Genomic DNA, 10,069 nt, shown 5'->3' on the forward strand with positions numbered 1-10,069 from the left:
TATAGACCTCCAAACACCTATATCTATCTATATATACTGATGTATACGTCGGCATGCCAAGAGAGCATTCGCATAATAAAATAAATAGAACAATCCCATGTCATTGTAATTTGGAAGTGAGGAAATAAATTACGAACACTTTTACCATGGCAGAACTGGTGAGGATGTTTTCCCATTTATACATTTTACATACCGGTGTGTGGAGATTATATCTCGGGTGTTGGTATGTTTAATCTGATTGTTGGGGTGTTTTCAAATTAAGGGTGATTTTAGATTGATGTTGACGGCTAGGAGAATGCATACATGGTGTGTATGGTTGATTCGGTGTATGTATACGTTAATCTATACTCCGGACGACACATCAAACAAAATTATAATAAAATGCGTATTTGCGTTAAAATGTGTTAATGAAGTAAGCTGAGCCGAGTTGGTGGTTGTTTTTTTGGTTTTGTTTCCCTAATCGAATAAATGAAGGGTTCATATTGTTCCCATTGTGAAGCAACGTTTCATCTACCTAAGAGAGATTTCTGTTAATCTTTCAAACGCATCGCGTTATAATCATTAAATCTGTTAGTTCTTTTGTTTAATAGTACATTATTATGTTACTAGGAACAAATGGGTGCGTATCTGATCCAGGTGGTGAAAGCGTCAGAAGAGGCTGATCAAGAAGTCACATTCCGAACAAACCATAACAACAAACTTGAATTGAATGTTTTGTTTACTGGGTTATATACACTGCGATCACTTTGATGTCACTCATATTAATTTCGAAGTAAGAAATGAATAGACTATTATGATGAGAGAGAAAGAAATGTTAGGACAAGTACCCCAAGGCAAGCTATAATTAACTAGTCTTCGGTTTTCTCGCTCTGATCATAGAATAGTCTATCAAAGTAATCTAATCAATGTTTCGCAAGTTAACTCTCTAGTAGCTCTTTTGAATTGTTTAGTGCAAACTAGAGTTACGCAGGTCATGTAAACAGAATTTTTTTAAAGATGAAATAAATGAAATGAAATGAACTCAATTGTTCATAAGAAATTTATATTTCTTACCAGAGCCTAATATTTGGGAATCGTTTTGGAGAATTTTTGGGAATTTAGGGAATTTTTGGGAATTTTTGGGGATTTTGGGAAATTTTGGGAATTAATTCCCAAAAATTCCCTAAAATTCCCAAAAAATTTCTTTTCTTTGCATTTTTATAATTAAATGCTCGTAAAAGATCAGGAAAAGTTCAAAAACCTTTAAAAACTATGAACAAGCAAAGAAAAAAAATGGGATTTTTTTTGGAATTTTAGTGAACTTTTGAAAATTGGTTCCCAAATATTATGCTCTGAAGGATATAATTCTCTACGATGTACTCGCACCAGCCAGGGCGTATACTCTACTTGTAGGTCTCTCCAAAGCCGACATTAGTACAACACCACAATAATTTAAGAGCAATCTACACTCCGACCCCCTATGAAATACATTTTTGATGATAACTTTTTATTCGAATTATTTTTGAAAAAAGTAGCCTCATCGTTTGGTGCCAGAGAACATATAAGGTTTCGATAGCCACTGGAATTGTCCAGATTGATGCGAAAAAACTCAAAACTCCTAAAATTTGTGTTTTTATGATATTTTTTGGACTTTTGAGTTTTCTCGGCGTAGACTGCATCAATCTTGACAATAAACCGCGAGCCTTTGTCCATATTATTTTTATTTCAATGAACACATCAAAAACACACTGAAAATGTATATTGATATTGGAAAAGTGGAATTTGAAATTTTTAATTTCAGTTTTAAAATCCGCTCCTATTTTCAAAAAATCTCTCGCTTGAAAAAGAAAACAATTTCGTCACTTAACAAATTGGGATGTTTTATTTGTTGACATTTTGTTTTAATTGTGATCACCGAGATAACCAAAAAACCAACACTAACAAACAAAATATTCCTATCAGCTGACAGATACCTAATATCACATTTCGATTCTTTAGAGTTTCCGTACGTGAGTTCATCATGGCAGTGATTTTTTTAATTAAATTCTATAAAAAAATATAAAAAGTTTTTATAACAAAACTAAACTTTTATTAAAAAAGGCTCGCGGTTTATTCTGGTGGCTATCGAAACTTTATATGTTGTGGCACCAAACGATGAAACCACTTTTTTCAAAAAATATTCTAATAAGAAGTTATCATCGAAAATGTTTTTCATAGAAGGTCGGAGTGTAGATTGCTCTTAAAATAATTATTTTTGAGTTATAGCCGAAAAAGGGTTTTCGGTACCCTCTGACATGTTTTCACCTTTGAACACTTTAACCGAAAATTTAAAAAAATGTTCGAAAAAAATGAAAGATACGATTCTCTAGAATTGAAGACGAATCTATCACTCATTAAAATCGGAGACCACTTGTTCCCCTATCACCATTACCTCCAGTTTTGGCGATATGCCGCTTAAGCTCAATTTACTGAATATATTATATTCAATATGTTCTGAAATATTTGTTGTGTTCTTTGGGAATTTTTGGGAATTTTAGGGAATTTTTGGGAATTTTTGGAAATTTAGGGAATTTTTGGGAATTTTGGGAATTTAGAGAATTAATTCCCAAATATTAGGCTCTGTTTCTTACAGAAAGAAAATAAAATTTAACAAATTTCTAAATGAAGATAACATAACTGGGAACGAAAAGTGACGTGATTGGGAACGAAAAGTGACGTGATTGGGAACGAAAAGTGACGTGATTGGGAACGAAAAGTGTTTGGTGCTCTATCTGGTGACGTTGGTCAGCCGGAATGAAATAGTATGTTACGTTACATACCAAGGATCAAAAAGGTGCGTTTTAGACCCAGGTTCGCGTCGCTCCATCCCTGGACGTTTTCACCACCGTGGTCTAAAACACACCTTTTTGATCCGTGGTATGTATACTATTTTTCTTCCTGGAGTACCAAAGTCACATTCCGAACAAAACAACATACAAAAATTTTATGTCGTTGTTTACATTTGTTGACCGTACAGCATTTTTCGTTCAGCGCGTAGCAATACCAATTAATGCATACGCGCGTAGCATTATCATTTAGTGCATTCTTTATAACAAGAAAATCATATTTAATACTCTTTGTTGGGCAGCAACACATGACCGGCAACACTGATCTACATCCATTTCATTCAGCAACAGGATTGCCTGATTCTGCTGTAAATTAGTGACAGTCGTGGTACCGGAAAAACATTTGTTCTTTTGATTTCATTAGAAAACGGCCAAGTGATTCAAAGCTCGAAGTAAATTTAATTTAATCGTAAAATCGATCCGTTCAAATCGATCAATTATTTCTTTTAATCGAAGTACGTAGTGTGTTGTGTTGTGAGATAACGATTGTTGCTAGCGGAGTTTGCCAAGGAGGTAAAAATTGATTTTTTCGTGAAGCACCAAGTGTGCAGGTTTTCATTTGCAGTTTGATTGATTTACAGGCGAAACGTTCGCGGAACATTATAATTACACGAATCAACAGCCTGTGTTGTAAGCTGTCGAATCGTGAACTGTAAGGAATTTGTAAAAATTATTGAAATTGATCAGGAATTAATTGAGGCCGAAATTCGAAATGTAGTGAAGCAACGCTTAATATTAATACAGAATGAATATTGAACATAAATTAGTGTATGTTATTGCAGTTCACACAATAAATTGCTGGATTTGAGTTTAAATTGACTTCATTATATCACATGACACATTTGGGAAAGAATAAAGATAGGATCGAAAATGACATAAGCGGGAATGAAAATTGAGAGAAAAAAGTGTCGGAGAATGTAGCTCTTTCGGTACTAAATTTGGTGAGTGAATGTGACGGTTTTGGTACTTCAGGAAGAAAAATAATTTTCATTCAGGCGAACCAGAAACGGCACATTCTCTCACCAGATAGAGCACCAAAACAACATCTCTTTCTCTCATGTTTTCTTACACTTTTCGTTCCCATTTGTGTCAATTTTATTACGGAATTCGTTATTTATTGTTCGAAATGAAAATCAAATATTGGAACAATTTCTGTTATGCAGAATTGAGTAACACTTCCGTAACATTGATTGGATTTCTTTGATTACTCGCGTAAATATGAGTGATACATCGCAGTGTGCATACGGAGACCGAATATTCGAAATATTCAAGTTTATTGTTACATTTTGTAGTCTAGGCCATTATGTCGGAAAAAAATGGCTCCATTCGCCAAAAATGTACTGAAAAAGTCGATTTTCGAACCGTTCCACAGGTGTTGAGTAATTTTGCGCCGCCACAATAACCCACAAAGTGATATTTCCCTTATACAAAATGTGTCATTTTGTCAATTATTGTGAATGACGCGGCGCGAAATTCCTAGCAGCCGTTCCACAACCTTTCATTCCCATAATCATGTATGAGAACTGAAAAGTTCTAAAAACGTAGTGTGAGCGGATTGACACAGTGACTATTGTTCGGAATGTGACTTTTTTACCTGCCTGAATGCAAAATAGTATGTCGCGCGGACCAAAAAGTTGCGTGTTTGGACCGAGGTGGTGAAAACGTCGGAGAATGCATCGGAGCGCCTTTTTGTGCGTATTGACATAATATACTATTATTGCCGGTCCCACACGAAAGTTGACCATTACATGGTAGTTTGTCCACTGTGAAAATGATCCATTACATGAAATAATATTTTCGGTTAATTTTAGGGGAATTACATTATGAATGAATGAAAGAATCCTGAACATTTCAGGTTCAGGTACATTTTGGGTCAAAACTAAAATTTACTTCATATTTGGGCTTAGGATCGGATGCTTCATTTATTTATTTGTTTGTTATATAAGTCAGTAAAAGAAGAAGAAGAAGAAGTCAATACAAGGCAGAGATTGTCTAGGTTAGTCTTACATTGTGGTCACAGTGAGAACTTCACTCACGTTACGTGATCAATCTTCATAGTTAAAGTCGAGGTCAAAGTTTTCATTTCGTCATCACAATGATCAACGTTTCCATTTCAATCTTATCTTATTACCACAAAAACTGTGTAACGTGATGTAAGTATATAGTTAAACGTATTCACATTCCCTCAACAACTATAGTCAGACACTTTTGTTCGTATCAGATGAATGTTATACATCTGTTGCCTTTACTTATTTCGTAGATTGATGTCCGGTCCGTGCTAATTAACTATAACATCGAGGTAATTCTTATGTTCGTTTATATCGCACGTAAGAAAAGTAACGCTTGGGGTGCTATTATGATACAGTAACTCTTCATTACTGTTTACACCTAACATCCTTCTTGTATCATAACAGTAATTCCTAGAGTAGATTTGCTTGTTTTATGGGAGGAATATTACCACTAAAAACACGGTTCTAAGAGTCGGAGAATGAGAGTACCCGAGTTATGGTTCTGTGTTTAATATTATTTTAAAAGTGCACTAGAACGGCGTATGTGATTTGCTGGATTAACGTTTATACGCATCTTTTATACACATACTCATCTCCTATTACTAATACTTTTCTAAGATTCCAGTTTCTCGCATTTTTTTACCTACCATGTAATACAAATATAACAAAACAGAACCAGTAATTCAGTTTCAGTTCGACCAGTGAAGGCAATCTTCGCAAAAAACATTTTATAAAAAGTCTGAAATTTTGTTGAGCAAAATGTTTTCTATCAATTCGGTTATACTGGTTATGCTGTTGCTAGTACGTATTATATACGAGAAAATGCTATAAAATTTTCGCGGATGAACTCTTTAATCTCGTTCTCAAATTCATTGTTTTCATTTACTATTAGTGTGTCGGTGCTGTGACACTCTTCAAGATCGAGTCAAATCCAAAAGCACTACCGACTATACGGTTGAGTGATGGCTACGAAATACCTGCAGTTGGATTGGGTACATTCAGGGTAAGTGGCTGATTGTGAAAATCTACTTGCTCGTTGGATGAACGTTGGATAAATACGTGTTAAAAGCAAATATTCTACGGAAGAAAGTATAATCTGCGATTAAGAAAATGAACTTGACCTTTTGCTGTTTACATTATGATAAGCTATCATTCAGTTAAGAGGCATCGGTGCTTTTCTGAAAAGCATACTAGGCAAAGCGACTCTTAAATAATGGATTTTAGTTTACTTTTGATGATATCTTTCCATCAGAATCCTTTTTTGAGAAATGTATGACCGAAATTCCGATCACGAATGTGGTAGCTTTCAAAAGAAAATAGATTCGGTTGTAGCTGTCTGACCAGCTCTGAGAAAAGTGAGTAATTTATGAAAATTTCGCTAAGCTGCTCACTTTTCTCAGAGCTGGTCAAACGACTACAACCGAATGTATTTTCTGTTGAAAGCTAACATTCGTGGTCACAATTGCGGTCGTATATTTTTGAAAAAGGATTCAGATGGAAAAATATCATTAAAAATGAAATAAGAGGCACACAAATGTAGGCTACAATTTTAGCTAAGTACCGGTGCCTCTTAAAGGTTGTGCTTAAAAATATTCGTGTTCAAAGCTAAAACTGTTATCTATCAGTCACGGTCTGTAGACTGTAGAACATAAAAGTAGAATATGCATTTTATGAGTAGTGTTTGAGTTTAGGAACCCTGTGTTATTTGAAGTTATAGTCAGGCATGAGCGCCGACGGAGAAACCTCGGTGGCGGCTAGCCGAAAAAAATTTCTCGGCGGCGGCGAAAAAATCGGCTTGAGCCGGCTTAAAACGGCTCGGCTGGAGGTTCCTTTTAACTTTTTTTCAAAATAAAAACGTTTAGATAAATTCATGGTCAATGAACTAGTAAGCATGAAAATTAAATTGTACGGAAAGCGAAAATGTAGGTAGATTAGGTTGTTCAAAGTGCAAGTGGAACTGGTCTTGTTACAAGCAAGTCTCTAAGTCTAAGGTTCACTAACACGTCAAGTTTTATTGCCTCAAAACTTGAACTAAATGGAAAATCATGCTCCGGTACACTCATTTAACTCATTAAGAAAATGGTTTTCGAGAAGAAATCGAAAGCTCACGAAAATCAAGTAAATAAAAAAAATTCGTAAAGATCGATAAAGTTTTCTCAAATTTGTGAATTAACTGATTGTGCGCCTTCGGCTCGTTCCGCAAAGGTCATACTTGCCAAAACAACAAACTTAGAAGCGAGGACGTAATATACCATTCTGGAAAATTCATGAAAATTCAAGAAAATTTTCAAAATTTTCTTAATTTTGGAAAAAAAAAATTCAAAATGTACATGAGCTGCTTAGGATCAACAGGAATCTCGGTTTTCAAAATTATTTCACCCATTCACCTTTCGAAATCTTTATTTCATTTTCCAGCCGTTTCAAGCCGGCTTGAGCCGTGTTTTTGGCACCGGCTCGGCTGCGGCGCGGCTTGCTCAAAAATGGCCGGCGGCGGCTTATTTTCGGCGGCGCTCATGCCTGGTTATAGTCATAGAGGTAGACTACCTAGAGGAATTATGACTCAGAATTCGTTAAAAAATTATATCACACACACCACTAAAACGAAAACGTTAACTGTATTATTCTTGGTTATAGTTGAGTATAAAACCGCGAGCAGAGCGAGATAAAATTTTGCATTTTCAACGGAAAGTAGACATTTCTCACTTCATTCGGGCTACAACCCGCGAAATTGCCTAAAATCTACGGTCCACCACATCAGGCCCGGACTGGCCATACGGTGAATTCGGGGGATTCCCGATGGGCCTTTTGGATTTTTGTATGATAATTTTTAATTTGTGGGCCTTTTTAAATTGAGTTGCATTTCGAGCCAGTCCGGTACTGCACCACATATACGTAAATAACTATTTGACTTCACCAGTTTTAACCGGAGCTCGTTTATTTTGTAGTCACAGTCGATAACAGATGAACATAATAGTAAATGAATTCGTCTTTACCGATTTAGGCTAAAGAAAATGACTGCGAGCAAGCTGTTAAAGATGCCATTGACGCTGGATATCGTCACATAGACTCAGCGTATGCGTACGAAAATGAAAAAGAAGTTGGTAATGGGGTTCGTGCAAAAATTGATGAAGGAGTGATCAAGCGGGAAGATATGTTCATCACGACGAAGGTATATGCTTTCGGTAGTTTCGAGTATTTTGTTGAAACATAGTTCGTTTCCAGTTATGGAACACATTTCACGATCCAGCCGACGTTCCACGCGCCTTTCAGAAATCGTTCGATAATTTGAATCTGACCTACATCGATCTCTATCTACTGCATTGGCCGACGGCTTATGGGAAAATCAACAAAGACGGTTCGAACACACCACCCACAGATATTGAGGATGTGGTCATTCGTCCATTTTTTGATAATGGAACGTATGCTGCAGCTGAAATCGACTATTTGGATACGTGGCGTGCCATGGAAAAGCTAATGGAAAATGGCAAAATCCGCAGCATTGGTATATCGAACTTCAACAGTCAACAGATCGACCGTTTATTGTCTGTGGCAACGATAAAACCGGTTGTGAATCAGGTGGAATGCCATCCAAATTTCAATCAACAGAAACTGCTTAAATTTTGTGCTGCACGTAATATCACAGTAACAGCGTATTCACCGCTGGGTCGACCGCATAACAGTGGTGGAGTTAGTTTAGCAATTAATGATCCGAAAATAGCCGAGATTGCAGCAGCGCACAGCAAATTACCGAATCAAGTTGTTCTTCGGTATACGGTATGAATTCAATGCACAGTCGAATTGGCACCCGAGAAACTATTGAAATTCTTCGATAATTTTCAGTATCAAAATGGAGCCGTCGTTATTCCGAAATCGACGCACAAGGAACGGATCAGAAGTAACATTGACATTTTCGATTTTGAATTGAGCCAAGTGGAAATGGAATTTATTGACGGCCTCAGCACCAACAGTCGGTTAGTGGCCTTCAACCATACCATTCATGACGAAAACTATCCATTTGGCATTGAATTTTAAGTTTCTTTGTAATGAAAATTGTTGAAATACCGAGTCTTAAGAACAATATACGAGAAATGTTGGCTTCTAACTGCCAACCATATTTATTCTATTGATGCTTTTGGCGAGGCTTTTACCACCGTTACAGAGTGAAACACATAGCAACGTGAAAAAGACTAAATTTTGCAGGTGAAAATTGAACGAAAAACTGCTTTAATCGCACAAAATCTGGATGCAAAGGGAACGTTAGGAGCAGTGCTGTGATTTCTCTATCATATATGCCCATACGAGGATGGATCGTGCATTATTACGACTGCTGAATCATAGCTACAACCAATTTTCCTGAATTTTCTGATGACTGACCATGAACGGATGGGCGAGCAGAGCCTAATATTTGGGAATTAATTCTCTAAATTCCCAAAATTCCCCAAAATTCTCAAAAATTCCCAAAAATTCCCAAAATTCCCTAAAATTCCCAAAAAAACAACAAATATTTCAGAACATATTGAATATAATATATTCAGTAAATTGAGCTTAAGCGGCATATCGCCAAAACTGGAGGTGATGGTGATAGGGGAACAAGTGGTCTCCGATTTTAAGGAGTGATAGATTCGTCTTCAATTCTAGAGAATCGTATCTTCCATTTTTTTTCGAACATTTTTTTAAATTTTCGGTTAAAGTGTTCAAAGGTGAAAGCATGTCAGAGGGTACCGAAAACCTTTTTGCGGCTATAACTCAAAAATAATTTTTTTAAGAGCAGTCTACACTTCGACCTTCTATGAAAAACATTTTCGATGATAACTTCTTATTAGAATATTCTTTGAAAAAAGTGGTTTCATCGTTTGGTGCCACAACATATAAAGTTTCGATAGCCACCAGAACAAACCGCGAGCCTTTTTTAATAAAAGTTTAGTTTTGTAATAAAAACTTTTTATATTTTTTTATAGAATTTAATTAAAAAAATCACTGCCATGATGAACTCACGTACGGAAACTCTAAAGAATCGAAATGTGATATTAGGTATCTGTCAGCTGATAGGAATATTTTGTTTGTTAGTGTTGGTTTTTTGGTTATCTCGGTGATCACAATTAAAACAAACTGTCAACAAATAAAACATCCCAATTTGTTAAGTCACGAAATTGTTTTTTTTTTCAAGCGCGAGATTTTTTGAAAATTGGAGCGGCT

The 10,069-nt window shown here is 35.9% G+C and overlaps 1 protein-coding gene across 2 annotated transcripts in view; it reads left to right on the plus strand.

Annotated features, from left to right (window-relative positions):
- Positions 1 to 5,558: 5,558 nt before the first annotated feature.
- Positions 5,559 to 10,069, plus strand: part of LOC119082625 (1,5-anhydro-D-fructose reductase-like) — a 53,981-nt gene continuing 49,470 nt past the window's right edge. The window contains exons 1-6 of one of the 2 annotated variants that reach the window (XM_037192188.1): positions 5,559 to 5,674; positions 5,766 to 5,876; positions 7,875 to 8,042; positions 8,096 to 8,647; positions 8,714 to 8,913; positions 9,798 to 9,808. In XM_037192188.1, coding sequence (XP_037048083.1) covers positions 5,633 to 5,674; positions 5,766 to 5,876; positions 7,875 to 8,042; positions 8,096 to 8,647; positions 8,714 to 8,905 — 1,065 coding nt within the window. In that variant the 5' untranslated portion in view covers positions 5,559 to 5,632 and the 3' untranslated portion in view covers positions 8,906 to 8,913; positions 9,798 to 9,808. Of the gene's footprint in view, positions 5,675 to 5,765; positions 5,877 to 7,874; positions 8,043 to 8,095; positions 8,648 to 8,713; positions 8,914 to 9,797; positions 9,809 to 10,069 lie in introns of those variants that run through there. The other variant, XM_037192189.1, reaches the window with a different exon arrangement.

This window comes from Bradysia coprophila, unplaced genomic scaffold (genome assembly GCF_014529535.1).
Source record: "Bradysia coprophila strain Holo2 unplaced genomic scaffold, BU_Bcop_v1 contig_476, whole genome shotgun sequence".
Lineage (NCBI taxonomy): Eukaryota > Metazoa > Arthropoda > Insecta > Diptera > Sciaridae > Bradysia > Bradysia coprophila.